At 45.7% G+C, this 15,943-nt stretch overlaps 2 protein-coding genes across 3 annotated transcripts in view; one reads left to right on the plus strand and one right to left on the minus strand.

Annotated features, from left to right (window-relative positions):
* LOC127001126 (tripartite motif-containing protein 5-like) overlaps positions 1-15,943 on the plus strand; it is a 185,300-nt gene that overhangs the window by 93,494 nt on the left and 75,863 nt on the right. Inside the window, exon 1 of one of the 2 annotated variants that reach the window (XM_050865313.1) lies at positions 11,207-11,470. The exons of the other annotated variant lie outside the window; for it this stretch is intronic. Coding sequence (XP_050721270.1) covers positions 11,291-11,470 — 180 coding nt within the window. The 5' untranslated portion in view covers positions 11,207-11,290. Of the gene's footprint in view, positions 1-11,206; positions 11,471-15,943 lie in introns of those variants that run through there. 2 annotated transcript variants of the gene reach the window in all.
* Positions 2,717-5,257, minus strand: LOC127001127 (zinc finger protein 665-like). Its single transcript, XM_050865315.1, has one exon. The coding sequence runs from the start codon at positions 4,298-4,300 to the stop codon at positions 3,302-3,304; it is 999 nt and encodes a 332-aa protein (XP_050721272.1). The 5' UTR covers positions 4,301-5,257; the 3' UTR covers positions 2,717-3,301.

Raw genomic sequence — 15,943 nt, forward strand, 5'->3', positions numbered from 1 at the left:
CATTGCTGCATATCATGATCACAAATTTATTGCACTTAGGTATACCTACAATAAAATAATGAGAAAAAATTATGGTAGTGTATAAACATTTTGTTCACCTTTTTTCATTCAACTCCTTGTCATTCATATACTTCATATTGCATTAAATTTTCGTTTACAGTTTCAAATTCAGCACATTTTTCCGATTCAGATGGCATATGACATGTACCAGTGTAACAATAATCAGGGTGTAAAAAATGGACAAGAAAATAACAAGTCTATCTGACAGAGGATCGCCAAGGCGCTTGTAACTTGATAATAGCAGTAGCAGACATAACTATGTGATATTAAACTTCTCTCTGTCTCGCCATCTGTCACCCTAAGATGGCCGCCAGTTGCTTCAAAATCCAGGCTCTGGGAACCCTCTATGTATATAACTCTGTGCTTGTGTCCCACAATTGTACATATACGTACTGTACGTACTAAACACTGTACGGGTTAAAGGTGACTTCCTATGCAGGGCCCTGCATGCAAAGGTTCCTTTGCAATATTCACCCAAGGAGGAGGGCTGAGTGTTACTCGGTGTTGTTACTTAAAGGTGGCTTCCTGTGCAGGGCCCTGCAAAGGTTCCTTTGCACTGGACTCCTCTGTGTTATTTCGGCTGAGGTCATCCTCGGTAAAAGTTCGTCAGAGGGCACCCAAAGGCTCCAATTTATTTCCCTTGCAAATTTTTTTGTTTTTTACCTCTCCAATAGATGCGATGACTTACGAGAAATATCAAGCAGGCTACACACAACACACCAGAGCCTGTGACATGTATGTAAAGTGACGAGTTTCAGCAAGGCACGTGTACGCCAGTGTGTTAATGCCAGGATTCAGGACAGGACCCAACACGCCATGGACGCATCCTACCAAACACTTTCTCCAGCCTTCTCCCTGGGAAAGTAGCAACCACTTTCCCCAGCCTTCTCCCTGGGAAAGTAGCAAACTTTGACTGCTTACTATTGTTGGCTACTCTTGTTAAGCCACAAGCTGACACACTTAATATTCAAACTTTACAAGTGGCATTTTTTCTTCAAAAAGATTAGTTTCTCTGCTCTCTATCCCTGCAAACGGTTACTTTTTTCACCATATACTATACTGCCAGCTCCACCTAGTAACTGCTGGCTGCTAACACTGCTTGGAGGGGAACTCATGAAGGTACTGCTGGGCAAGTTTCCTTAATTCGGGGTATTTTCTTCCCACCATTTCCATGACTCTTCATCTGCCTCGGCCCAGCCTTTTTCCCTTGTGGCATTCATGAACCATGTCCACTGCGTTTGTTTACCGTTTACCGTTTAGCGCTGATGAGGTTTCAGGCCCAGCTCTGCCGCTGATGCAGCGCTCTACTGTCTACTGTCTCTCCGTCACTACTGGACGCTAAGAACTGTGCCATTGCACTTTTTAGAAGTATCTGTGCTTTTGGCCTTGGGTTCATCATTCCTTTTTCTCTTCTTTGGTTCATCACCCTCACCCACACCAACACTTGCAAATTCACCACAGAGGTGAGCACTGTTCCTTGCACATGCTCTGCAATGTGTAAAGAAGATAAAAATGACCTCTATACCAGATAAGTTGCCACTCTTTAGTTGTTGTCCATTTTTACTCCTGTAAATCCCCTATCAGCTGCTGCCCTCGAGGTTTCTTTCATATAGTTAACTATTTCCACACCTTTCTGGTAATCTTCTCGACTTTTCTCACCTGAGTCTAAGGCAGGGTAGTGGTGTGGACTCAACAGTGGCTGGCAGAGGGGCATTCTTGAGACACAAAATGAGGGTCATTACATCGGCTACAGTTGATGCAGACACTCATTTGCTTGGTAGTAAATCATGGACCCCGCTGAGTGTTGTCCAAGAATAGGGGACAGGTGTTTGGAAGATTGTGTTGAACTGACAGGTGGAGAAATTGAGTTTTTGAGTTACCTCTGTCCCATTCAGAAATGATAGCAAGGTCAAAGGTTCATGTTCTGCAGCGTCCAGTCCTGAGTCATGCTTTCCGTTGGGTGGGTCTTCTGTTGAAAGATGCTAAGCAATGCACAGGAGAGTTATCGGCATGAGTGGATTGTACATTTTGTTTTGGAATTAAAGATTATTAATGTGTATTGCCTGGGTTTGGGATGACAGGTTCCTCTCTTCTCCTTTGTTGTATAACTGCAACAATAAACTCAATCATTGATGAACAACATAAAGAGTGGGAGATAGCCCAGAGCCCTGCGGAACACCACTGTTTATAGGCGTAGGGGAAGAGCAGTGACCGTCTGTTAGTTAAGTAACACAAGGCCTCACTGTTGTGATTGTTTCTTGAAGTGACCACGTGGGCCGAGCGGAAAGCCATCTCTCTCTCTCTCTCTCTCTCTCTCTCTCTCTCAGGATAATGAAAATCGTTATGTAAGGCAGAAATATATTATACAAACTTACACACACACATATATACACTGAGTGGGAAGAATGAGGAAGTGGCTGAGAGATGTGGTGTTAAGGAGACACAGAGGAGAGAGAGATAGAGAAGGCTGCAATGGTTGGGACATGTGAGGAGAGAGACAGGTGGCAGGGAAGGGAATAAGGAAGTGGCTGAGAGATGTGGTGTGAAGGAGACACAGAGGAGAGAGAGACAGAGAAGGCTGCAATGGTTGGGACATGTGAGGAGAGACAGGTGGCAGGGAAGGGAATAAGGAAGTGGCTGAGAGATGTGGTGTGAAGGAGACACAGAGGAGAGAGAGACAGAGAAGGCTGCAATGGTTGGGACATGTGAGGAGAGAGACAGAGGGCGGAGTGCTGAGGGCGGTGGAGGGAATGGAGGTGCCCGGGAGGAGACCAGTTGTAAGACCAAGGAGAGCATGGAGAGGAACAGTGACACAAGACTTGGGAGTGTTGGAAACAGAGGAAGGATTAACACCGGACCAGCAAGATGGAGGAGGACCATGGCAAGTCCCACCCCAGGAAAGGGAGAAGATGGACCATAAGCCAAGAAGATGCTGATGACCCTTTTCTAACTATCCCCGTCTTGATGCTGCTCCTCTTCCTCCTTTTCTTCCAGGCTTCCTTCTATTCTCTTCCTCTTCTTTCATAATTTCTTCCTTTCCTCCATTCCTTTTCTTTCTGTTCGTGCTTTTTCGTAATATTTTCTTGTCCATCTTTCTCTTCTTTCTTTCACTAGTCTTTTCATTCCTTTCTTTCTTTTCTGTTCTTGTTGTTCTTCCATCCCTCTGCCTTTCTCTCTTTGTCTTCTCTTTCTTCTTGTTCTTCAGCCAGGGCGGGGTTGCCAAACATTGTCCTCCACCGCCTCAGGGGAAGTGGATCTTCATGTGCTTGGCAATATTCCGCTTGGACTTGAAATGTTTTAGACAAACATCACACTTGAACTCTCTCAGATCAGAGTGTGTGACAACGTGCCTGTTCAACTCAGACTTTGAAAAGAACCTTCTGTCACACTCAAGGCATTCATGAGGTCTTACACCAGTGTGTGTAAGGATGTGTGTGTTAAGGTGAGTCTTCTGAGTGAACACTTTGCCACACTCTTGGCATTCATGAGGTCTTTCACCAGTGTGTGTAAGGGTGTGTGTGTTAAGGTGAGTCTTCTGAGTGAACACTTTGCCACACTCTTGACATTCATGAGGTCTTTCACCAGTGTGTGTAAGGGTGTGTGTGTTAAGGTGATTCTTGTGTCTGAACACTTTGCCACACTCTTGGCATTCATGAGGTCTTTCACCAGTGTGTGTAAGGGTATGTGTGTTAAGGTAACTCTTGTGTCTGAACACTTTGCCACACTCTTGGCATTCATGAGGTCTTTCACCAGTGTGTGTAAGGGTGTGTGTGTTAAGGTGACTCTTCCTTCTGAACACTTTGCCACACTCCTGGCACTCATGAGGTCTTTCACAAGTGTGTGTAAGGATGTGTGTGTTAAGGTGACTTTTCGTACTGAACACTTTGCCACACTCATGACATTCATGAGGTCTTTCACCAGTGTGTGTAAGGGTGTGTGTGTTAAGGTGACTCTTGTGTCTGAACACTTTGCCACACTCTTGGCATTCATGAGGTCTTTCACCAGTGTGTGTAAGGGTGTGTCTGTTAAGGTGACTCTTCGTACTGAACACTTTGCCACACTCTTGGCATTCATGAGGTCTTTCACCAGTGTGTGTAAGGGTGTGTGTGTTAAGGTTACTCTTCCTACTGAACACTTTGCCACACTCTTGGCATTCATGAGGTCTTCCACCAGAGTGTGTGGGTGTGTTTGTTGAGGTCACCCTTCCCAGAGAGTCTTTTCCCACACTCTTGGCACTCATGCTTCCCTTCAGCAGTGTGTGCAAGGCTGTGTCTGGTGAACTTGCTCTCGGTTTCAAACCTTTTCTTACTCAAACTCTCCCTTTCCTTTATGGCTGGAGATGCCAGCAGCAAGGTGGTGGTGGTTCTCCTGATCACCCCTGATCAGAACATGCAGTACAGTAAGGTGCTGTACGACTGTGAGGACAGTGACAGCACAGAACAATATTACGGTGAAATTTCTTTCTGGTACGTACAGTAAGAAAGAAGGATCTGTGTTCCTCCACCCTTCTGTACCTCTCCGCACCAAGCCACACTTGGTAGAGGCCGGGTGTGGCCCTGTCTCAGCTCCCTCACCAGACCTGAGGGGAGGTAAGAAGGAAGGATCTGTGTTCCTCCACCTTTCTGTACCTCTCTGCAGCAAGCCACGCCTGGTAGAGGCCGGGTGTGGCCTTGTCACCAGGCCTGAGGGAAAGTCAGCAGGGCAGCGACAGCATTCTTGACCTCAACCCTGACTTCAGGGGTTGGTCACTGGGGTGGGGAAGGTGTGGCCCCGTCAGCCCTCTCAAGGGACTCCCAAGCCTGGCATTTGGCAACTAGCAGCCGGACTTCAAGTTCTTGGCCTGAGTGAAGCTTGTGCAGGTGCCTGCCTTCCTAAGTGTGCTAAAATTTCAGGTACTAAATTACAGTACAATATCTTATAGTGACACTGTGTTACAAAGGAGGTACACAGGTACTGTACAAAGTTATGGCATTGATTTTTTCTTTGGCACATAATATGATGAAGGAATTGTACTGTACTGTACTGTATGGTCTGGCACTGATCCCCACAGCAGTGGCAGGCTGCTCCTGCTGGTCCTGGCCCCTCAGACTGCTGCCCGGCCCTGCAGCCTCCACTGCAACAAAAGTCAGCACGGCTTCCGCCTCAGACCCTCGCTGCTGCACCAGCACCAGGGGTGGCTGTTGGGACAAAGATCACAGCCTCATAGAAACATGCTTCAAACTGAATACCAAAAGCATCTACAAATTCCATAATATGTAAAAGAGTACATCAGTCACTGGTTTTCAACCCCAATATTGTGACAACTGCATCAAAGAAACTGAGGCAAAATAGACCCAGAGCAGTGAACTATAATAGCTGCCCTTGACAACCTGGAGGCAACCATGCAGCAGAGGGAAGAACAGAGCAGGTAAGTGTGCAAAGCGTCGCCGCTTTGAGAGAAAGAACAACAAGATAACGTGGATCAAATACAAACGAACAAAAATAAAAAAATTAAATAAAACCAGACACGTTTAAACATGAAAAAATCAAATCGTCACCAACATGATTAAAGGAGACAAAAACTCCGGAAACAAACGACCACAGAGACAAATAAACACACTCGGAGGCCAAGCAGTAAAGAAGAAAGCTCCTCTTGCTCTCCGTGAAGACGAGCAAAGGTGCGGACAAGGGGACCAGACCCAAGCTGTCCACTGCCTGGGATGCTGTGACCTCCATGACTACTAGAAGGCCTCTGGCTCAATGAAGAGACAAAATAATGCAAGCATTTGTGGTGTACAAAGTCCACAGCAAAACACTGGATGCAACAAACACTTGCCAAAACAACAAGACATTAACAAATATTGGAGAGAGAGAGAGAGAGAGAGAGAGAGAGAGAGAGAGAGAGAGAGAGAGAGAGAATTAGACATGACAAGTGGTACCTATTAACCCATCGGCTGTGATTGGCACAGATTTGGCTTTCACTGTTAGCCTGGCACCATATACTCCCAGGTCTTTCTCTGCCTCTGTGTTGGATATTGGAGTGTTTTTCATGTGGTATTGGTATGTTGGATATCCCCTCCGAAGGTGCATGACTTTACATTTTCCTTCAGTGAATTGTAACAGCCACTTTTTGTTCCATTCCTGTAGCTTGGTGATGTCTTATTGTACGAAATCCACAGTCAAGGGGTTAAACAAGGACGCATGGCTCAACAAGCTATTTAAGCTGTTGTTTTATTGCCACCTTCATCAACAAACTCCCTATGTCATGTTTTTGACTTTGGGAAGTTGAAAAAAGCCGTCTCATTTTGGTAATCTTCTGGTCATGGGCAGAAGAGTTGAGAAAGGCGACTTTGAGGACACGCACACCCCACACAGAAGGACAAAAGCAACTGCCCAAAGGTGTGCACCGCACCATGGTGGAAAACTGGCTCAGGGGGGGCTTTGCCCGCCGGTTAGGTTAGAGTGAATTAAATATGCTCCCCCACCAAAAAACATGATTTTCTGGCGCATCATACATATAGAGGGTCCCCCCTGGCTAGCAGGGGGGTCGAGGGGTGAAGTGCCCTGTTAGAGGTTAGGTTATGTAAAGTTTGGTTAGAGTAAATTAAATATGCTCCCCACCAATAAAACACGATTTTCCAGCACATCATACGTGTGGGGGGGTCCAAGGGGGTTAGCAAGGGCTCAAGGAGGGCAAAGCCCCCTGTTAGAGGTTAGGTTATGCAACGTTTGGTTAGTTTTAATATGCTCCCCACTTTAAAGAACCGATTCCTCCCTTTTTCTTTACTTTTAAGTATACTTACGCCTTCATATTATGGTCGAGGGACATGTATTTCATTCCTTAACTATAATATATAGGAGGATTAATGGGTAGGCGGTGGCCGAACTGGTAGCGTACTGGGCCCACATTCACCGCGTGATGGACGACGCGGGTTCGAATCCCCACGCTACCACTGATTTTTCAGTCACCGACGAGTGGCTTAAAACAACCCACATGCTGTCCTGAAGACCACCCATCAACCCGGACTCTAGAGGAAGCCGCCCGCTTAATCAAGAACGAGTTCCGGGGGGCAGCATGAGCCAATTGAAGATGGCGCCACTATAAACACTCGCCTGCGCCAGAACGGGCTGGGCTGACCATCAGGCCCCACCTGGAAGAAGCCTTGGGCCGACCATCAGGCCCCACCAGGAAGATGCCTACCGGCGCAACAGGCAACGACGTAAAAAAAAAAAAATAAATAAATTATCATATTTTGGAGGCGTGGAGTCAATCTCCACAATTACCTTCACTTACTGGCAACATGAACCCGTGAAGCAGATTCGAAATGCGGTTAGTCGGGATTCACGTTTGAATAGCTCGGGCATTAGGTTCAAGAGCCTGCACGTGCGCTAGAACCTACAGCTAGTACTCTCTAGGGCGCGGAGTTGGATGGATCACGGGTAGCCAGTGGTTTTGCTTGTGTCAGTGATGAACAATGAAGATACACCGTGTTTGGTGCCACGGACTCTACTAGCAGGACAGAAACCTTGCGATGAGGTGACACCATACTCAAACTGGTGCTAAAGAGAGGGCATGAGTGTGGTGTAAGCGGTTTATTTGGGCACAGCTGGCTGCAGCACCACGCCAGACCGGTAAGGTGAGCAGCGTTTGAAGGGTTCACTACGCTTCTCTCCCAAAACAAGCTTGGCCTCCAGTGGGAATGTGTGGTTTCCGTGTGGGGAACACTAAATTCGCCGCAAACACTTAATTTAATGGTCGTGGGAGGAAAAATCCTATATGTAGGAAATTTCCCTAGACCTAGGTTCCCCCCCCCACCCCCCCACCCCAAAAAACAAAAAAAAGAGATTGTGAGGGATTTCATGTCCCCCACCCAAAACCCGCTTTCCCACAGGTCCCCAAGCTTGTTTTGGGGGTGAGGGGGAGTGTGGGCAAACACTAGAATTTTACGAACATGAGGATTGAAGACAACTTTAGGTGCTAATGTTACTGTTGTAATGTTGGCGTTCTGTGGAGCGCTGCTACGGCGGCAGACTGGGGCCTGAAACCTCATCAACGGTGAATGGAAACAGGTAAACTTGACACGGGTAAGCTTGGGTGTGATTCTGAAATAATACCAAGCTGTCACCTCAGCCACAAAAAGCTTGAAACAGGTAAACTTGACATGAGTAAGCTTGGGTGTAATTCTGAAATAATACCAAGCTGTCACCTGAGTCACAAAAAGCTTGAATCAGGTGAACTTGAGGTATTATTCTAGTGTTTGCCCATACTCACCCCTCGCAACCAAAATTGGCTAGGGAGCCATTGAGACTTCGGGGAATGCGGTGGTAAACGTGAAATGCGTTGCAAATGCATAGTTTTGAGTTATGAGGGTTGAAAATACACTAGATGTAGGGAAATTCCTTACAATTACTTAGATGTAGGGAAATTTCATACATTCCGTGTTTTTTTTACAACGTACAGAAACCACGCAAGGTAATTATTGAAAATCACTCCGCACCTCGAAAATACGATATTACGCCTCCATATTGTACTTAACCCGTAAGCTGCGGGACTGAGATTCTGAGTGCGTCGCCTAGTGCGGCTATATCAGCGAGAGATTGACCTTCAATAAATGATATCTAAGTTACATAAACGTGTCATAAATATTACAATACACATATCTGTAGCTCGAAATGTGTTGTATCCTGCATATTTCTTAGATTTTTCTATCACAAAAATGTTTTTCTGGCAGTATCTGAAGTCATGGGCGAAACTTTTTGGCGCCTGTTTGAAAAGCCCGCTTCCAGAAGGCTTACAGCAGCTTACCGCTCAGCCGCCCAGAAGGCGTACAGCAGTTTGCGGGTTAAGGGCATATTATACATACGGACAATGTGTTTACATGGCAACGCCATTGCAATATGAGCAGCGTTGCCAACGATCCGGTTAGCAATGATACGCTAGGTGAGACCAGGTCCACCACGCGTGGTTATTATTATTATTTTTTGGAACACGCACCTTTACCTAATACTATTTCCGATGGTACGCTAGGTTAGCGATGGTACGCTTAGTTAGCCATTAGCCCACGCATGTGAGACCAGGTCCACCACGCGTGGTTATTTTTTTTTTTAGAACACGCACCTTTACCTAATACTATTACCAATGGTGCGCTTGGTTAGCGATGGTACGCTTAGTTAGCCATTAGCCCACGCATGTGAGACCAGGTCCACCACGCGTGGTTATTTTTTTTTTTAGAACACGCACCTTTACCTAATACTATTACCAATGGTGCGCTTGGTTAGCGATGGTACGCTTAGTTAGCCATTAGCCCACGCATGTGAGACCAGGTTGTAAAGTTCGGTTGGAGTAGTTTAAATATGCTCCCCCACCCAAATGTGTGTGGTTTTCGTATGGGAAACACCACATTCGTCGCAAACGCTTATTTTAGTGGTGGTGGGAGGAAAAATTCCCTAAACTTAGGGAATTTCCCTAGATCTAGGGAGTTTTTATCCCCCCCCCCACTAAAAAAATACGCGAATGCGACGGATTTCGTGTCCCCCACCCAAAACCCCGCATTCCCACCAGGTCCCCAGGCTTGTATGGGGGGGAGGGGGGAGTATGGGCAAACACTAGAATTTTACCGAACTTGACATGGGTAAGCTTGGGTGTAATTCTGAAATAATACAAAGCTGTCACCTCAGCCACAAATAGCTTGAATCAGGTAAACTTGGGTGTGATTCTGAAATAATACCAAGCTGTCACCTGATCCACAAAAAGCTTGAATCAGGTAAACTTGGGTGTGATTCTGGAATATTACTGACCCATCACCTGAACCTCCCCCCAAAAAGCTTCAAATAGATAACCTTGTAATACGCACTGGGTGGACGTGGAGGCGCGGGGGCACTGGGTGGGCGTGGAGGCTTCGCAGACTACGCAGCGTTGCTCTGTTTACTTCCGTTGATCTTGACCTTGATCTTGATGTCACAGGAGTCTTGAGAAGGGAGGTTGTGGATTTTGTATGTCTTTATATAGAGTGGGATTGATATAGGGTGGGAATTTAATGTGAAAAAGAATGCAAAATAATTATGAATGGTGAAGGAATGGCCGGAGGAGGTTTGTGAGTTAAGTGCCTTGGATCAGTTATGTGTAAGCATGGTGGTACGGAGGGATCGAGAGACAAGAGAAAGGGCATGTTGTTGTTGTTGTTGTCGGCACTACAGTAGTGCGGCGACTATGCCTGATGAACGAGCCTCCCATAACCCGCTTAGCCAGTGGGGTACCTCTTTGGGCGACTCGGTATTATATATAAGTACACAGACCCCTTGGTCCAGACTATAGGTGGTCTGTCCTTAAACCGAAGTGATTCTACATTAATCAGATGGCTCCAAAACTTTGCATTTCAACTCTAGTTAATATAAGGCCCCTTTCACACTTGTCCGCGCTTATATAGCGGACGCGGACCTTCCCGCGTATCCTTTCAGACGGCGCGGGTGAAAAGTGAAAACTGGCCGCCACCCGCACGAAGGTGGAAGGAGAAAGACAGGAAAATGTAATGAAAGTCAGGGAAAGCACGGTCATCTGGAGGAAAGGAGAGACAAAAATAGAGCTGGAGGAGGAAGGGAGATAAAGGAATAAAATGAAAGACCAAAAATTAAGATAGATGGCAGAGTGAAAAGAAAAAAAAGGAGAGAAGGGAGAAGGAAGATGAGGAAGTAAACACGAGGGAGAAGAGCATCAAAATTCTTCCTATAAATAAAGTTGAAAATAAAAAGTGCAATCACATTGAAATCAACCAGGATACTAAATGAGTTTTCTTCGGAGATGCGCGGGCCGCGGACATGGCGTGTGAAAACATACATTGAACACTACCCTTTGCTGCTATGCGGGCCCGCAGATGACCCAAGGGGGGGCCGCGTTGACGTCGATCCGCGGCGTGTGAAAGGTTCCGTAGAAAACACCAGTCATAAGTTGACGCGGGTCCGCGTTATAAGCGCGGACAAGTGTGAAAGGGGCCTAATTAAGTTGAAGGTGTCAGTCGAGCTTGTTTTTAATTAAAGGAGTCAATTGATCGTGTTACACTGGACTGGTTTGATTACTGTACATTGAAAAGTTACACAACAAAGGAGGCGCCAGAAGAGGCGACGCGCTTTCGTAAACATTAATAATTATCTCGTATTTTCAAGAGTAAAAAAAAAAAAAAGTCCTTGAATTGGATTTTGAAAGCGTTTCCATGACTGTTGAAGGTTTGTAGAAAAGATATATGAAGAGGCAGTGATGTTTCATAAGGTAATGAGATACTGGCACGGTACTAAAACGAATCTTAACCTATTTATTACAGTGACAGTCTCCTTGCTCAGCGCTGCCTCCCGGCCACGGCCACGGCGACCAGTGTTCGTACCCTCAAACACTCACCGTCACGGCGCCATGGCGGCTGCAGGGAAGGGCCGCAGCACGGTGAGTCCCCCCTCCAGCAGCAGTGTGTGCGGGGCGGGAAGGAATGTGGTTCTCACCTGGTAGGGCCACACCAACCGGCAACCAGCCTAGACTAGGCAGGGAAGGCAAGGCCCAAAAGTAACAGTCAGACACCCCGCCAATCAGGCGAGCAGGCAGCACTCCTGATACAAATGACATACAGTGACTGGTTGTGTGTGTCTTCCAATTAAAGGATACGGTGAATATGGAGTCACTACGCTCCTCCAATATTGCCCCCACGAGAATAATAATCTTTTCAAGGCTTCATACTGTTGTACTTCTCTAGTTTTACCGGCGCAGCATACAAGTTGGGGGGTGCTCCCTGATTAGGAGGGGGGTCGAAGGGGGCGAAGTCCCCACCGTTAGAGGTTAGGTTATGTAAAATTCGGTTGGAGTAGTTTAAAAATGCTCCCCCACCCAAAAACCCTGATTTCCCACGGGTCCCCCAAGATCGTTAGGGGAAGGGGATTAGGCCTTTTTCTTTACTTTTAAGTACTTGCGCCTTCATATTATGGTTGAGGGACATGTATTTCGTCCCTTAACTATAATAAGGAGGCGGAATATTGTATTTTGGAGGCGCGGAGTGACTCCACAATTCCCAAAGGGGGACAGTTCTTTACTCAGAAATGGCTGTAACTTAGACTTAAAAGTTGGAAGGCTTTGCTTACCTAGTGATGGCATAAGAGGCAAGGGAGCTAGTATCGCTCATAAGGGTTGCCTCTTCTCAATTGGCTATGAACATGCCAGTCGTATTTGTTTTTAAATGCATTTACACTTTCACTACTCACAACCTCCTCCGGCAAACTGTTCCACCGATTCACCACTCTCGAGGAGAACATTTCTTTGGAGTGTTCTGTGTCGTTTTTCCAGTTGGAGGGAGTGACCTCGGGTCCGAAGATTGTGGAGTGCCTAGGGGCAGCCAGCTTTAGGTGGTCTTCATCTCCCCCAATATGGTCAAAGCCTTTCAGGATCTTAAAACACCTCAAGTATATCTCCCCTGATCCTCCTCTCCTCTGAAGTAGTAAGTTTCTGTTGTCTCAGTCGTTCTTCATACATAAGGTGGGCCATAGTGGGTACCAGTTTAGTGGCTCTTCTCTGGACTTTTTCTAGTTTTACAATGTCTTGCCTGGTGGTTGGTGACCAGGCCTGGATGGCAAACTTCATACGGGGACGAACAAGAGATTTATAAAGCAACAGCATTATTTCTTCGTCTTGGCAGGTGAATGTGCTCTTTATTCTCCCCAGCATTGAGTTAGCAGCGGCTGCTGCTTTAGCCACCTGTGCTGAAGGTTTTAGATCTGGTGTTATGAGAATGCCCAAGTCCTTTTCCTCCTGGGTCTGCACTAGGGGGGTGTATCCCATGTGCTACTGATGGCCCGTATTTCTCCTCCCAATATGCATGGCTTTGCATTTATCCTCATTGAAACTTAGGAGTTATTTAGAGCTCCACTCCTGGAGTTTATTAAGATCAGTCTGCAAAATATGTTTATCGTGCAGGGTTCGTATTCTTCTGTAGATTGTAGCGTCGTCAGCAAATAACTTCCCACATGACTGAACATCACTGAGCAAATCATTTACAAGTACTTATTTGGAAGAGAACAGGGCCAAGAACACTGCCTTGCAGCACTCCACTCCAAACCCCTCTCCAGCTGGAAGCAGTCCCTCAGAAAGCTGCTGATCCAATTTGCCACCTGACCATCAATCCCAGCAGCTCTGATCTTACAGAGTAGCCGAGTATGGGGAACTGTGTCAAATGCCTTCCCAGTCCAGGTATAGGTACCACATCAACACAATCACCCTCATCTAATGCATCTTCAAGGTCCATGAAATATTCCAAGAGCTGTGTTAGACATGACATACTAGACTGGAAATCATGCTGATGTTGACTCAAGAAACCTTTCTCCAGGTGGTCTGAGATTGCCTTCTTTATGATTTTCTCCAATATTTTGCATGGAACATATGTAAGGCTCACTGGGCGGTAGTTTGTAGGGTCAGTCCTGTTGCCTTTCTTAAAAATGGGGGTAATATTGGCTTTGGTCCAGTCAGCAGGCACACAGCCCCACCTCAATGTTTTTCTGTACATTATTGTGAGTGGCTTGCACAGTTCAGAGGCATACTCAAATCCTTGAGAACTATAGGGTGAACACCGTCAGGTCCAGGAGAAGATGGAGTTTTGAGCTCTGAGAGGGTTTTTTTCACAACAGCTTCTGTTATTTCACAATTAATTAGTTTTTCACCCTGATATGAAGTTCTCAGGTGTGGAGGAGATCCTCTCTCTCTAGTGAACACCTTCTCAAACTCTTCGTTAAGCAGTTCGCATGCATCAGCAAGCGTCACAGTAGTGTTGCTGTTTTCATCCTTCAGTGTCATTACTTCTTCCTTGTTGGTAGTCTTGCTCCTTGCATATGCATAGAAAGCCCTGGGGTTTGACTTTGTCTCCCTGGCAAGGTTTAACTCAAAGTTATATTTGGCCTTTTGCACAGCTGTGGTACAGGTAACTCGATTTACACGAGTATTGTGTCCTTGTAGAGGTCGTGTAAATCAAAAACAATGTAAATCAAACAAGAGGTAGGTTTCTATCAAAAAATAAATATTCACTTCATTCAGTGGAGAGAGAGAGAGAGAGAGAGAGAGAGAGAGAGAATGTATCCATATCACCAAGATATGCACTCAGGCACTCAGTCTCAGCCTCACTCGTGTGAGGAAGAAATGAGGGACACCTTGAGCGACTGGTTAGTATTGGTACCGGTACCGAGCCGTCTGGTACCAGTACCATACCATATAGCTGATACTGTTAGTACCGGTACTGGTACCGGTACCCGCTGAGTAGCGTGGCTGCCGTGGCAGCATGGGCACTGTATTGTTGTTCAAGTGGCGTGTGCGAAGAACTGAGCCCAGCTGTGTGGCCGCGGCGCCGTATGAGTCCAGTTGCGTGAGACATCTGGTGGCCACTCCATAAAATATCGCGTATAAATAAAAAAAAAGTGTAGATTAAACATTTATTTGGATTTTGGACCCCGCGTTATTTAAAAAACGCGTAAACGAAACTCGCGTAAATCGAGAGTTACCTGTAACTTGGTTTCTAATCCGGCAGTATGATGCATAACTCCCTCATGTCCTCCTCCTGAATTTTTTCCATGCTTCTTCCTTCCTTTTGATTTCCCTCATCACATTTCTAGTCATCCATTTGGGCTTCAGCTGTTGATTTCTTTGTGAAGAAAAGTACGGGGGAACACACTGCTGGACGACTCTGTCATGGTGCCTTAAGAAAGTTTCCCAAGCTTCCTCAACTGATTTTTCAGTTAGCTCCTCTTCCCACTGAACATCCCTGAGCAGTTGACAAGCTTGCACATAGTCCCCTTTGTGGAAGTTTCTCTTAAAATTATTATCACAGGAAGTGGCATAATTTCTAAGGCACAACATAAAGTTCAATACACAATGATCACTAGCTACAACTGGAGCTTCATAATGTAAATTCTCTATATCTAGGTATTCTTTGGTCAGAATGAGATCAAGGCAGGATGGTTCATCATTTCCTCGCACTCTTGTAAATTCACGCACATGTTGGTATAGAAAAGCATCTTGACAAACATCATAGAATTTAACTTGCTCACTGTGAGCTCCTCCAGAAACCAAATCGTCTTCCCAGTTTATTTCCTTATAGTTGAAGTCTCTGCAGATAAGTACTTGTTCCTCGTCAGTGTTGCTTAACATTAAGATGTATTCCCTAATCCTTTCATTATATACATACATCAGGAGCATTGGGGGGACAGTACATGCATGCTATCTTGATTTTTGTGCTGCCAACTTTGACTTGACATGTGGAGGCTTCAATATCTTTCCAAGCACCACTAGGAGGGTACTCCTGGACAAGTTAATCCTTCCTGACAAGGATGAGAACTCCCCCTCCTCCCCTTTCCTGTCTGTCCTTGCAAAATGAAAAGTAATTCTTGCAATCAAGGAACTGAGAAATTAAATGCTCTGCTGTTAGCTTTGTTTCTGTGACAAGTTTAATGTGTGGATTTTTCTTCTTAATATATACACAGAAAAGATTCCCCTTTGCAGAATTTAAACCATCAGTGTTTGTATATACACACTTAAGACTATTTATATTCATTGAATTTATTAATGGTTGCTTCCCTGGGCTGAATTTGTTATCTTTATCAGTTTCAGTCTTTTGCTGAGTATTTTCCACTTTCTGTCCAAAACTCCTCTCTAGAAGCTCCTTGTTTTTTTTGTCTCTTTCCTTTGCCAGTCGAGCATGGGCTTGTCTTTCTTTATATGTGCGGTTAGGTAGAATCAGCACATTCTTCCTCTTTGCAGCAGGCATGTCCCTCAATCTTCCACCTTGGCTTAAAACATTCCATTTCTGTGTTTCTGATTGTAGGGTTATCTTAAGTAGCCAAGGCCTGTGGTGGTTGCTGCTTGCCTGCCGCCCCTGAGCAGGGTTAATCC

Source organism: Eriocheir sinensis, chromosome 20, assembly GCF_024679095.1.
Source record: "Eriocheir sinensis breed Jianghai 21 chromosome 20, ASM2467909v1, whole genome shotgun sequence".
Taxonomy (NCBI): domain Eukaryota; kingdom Metazoa; phylum Arthropoda; class Malacostraca; order Decapoda; family Varunidae; genus Eriocheir; species Eriocheir sinensis.

What these genes read in the sequence shown, in the direction of transcription:
- LOC127001127 (XM_050865315.1), bottom strand. Translation starts at nt 4,300, where the DNA reads ATGAGTGCCAAGAGTGTGGGAAAAGACTCTCTGGGAAGGGTGACCTCA.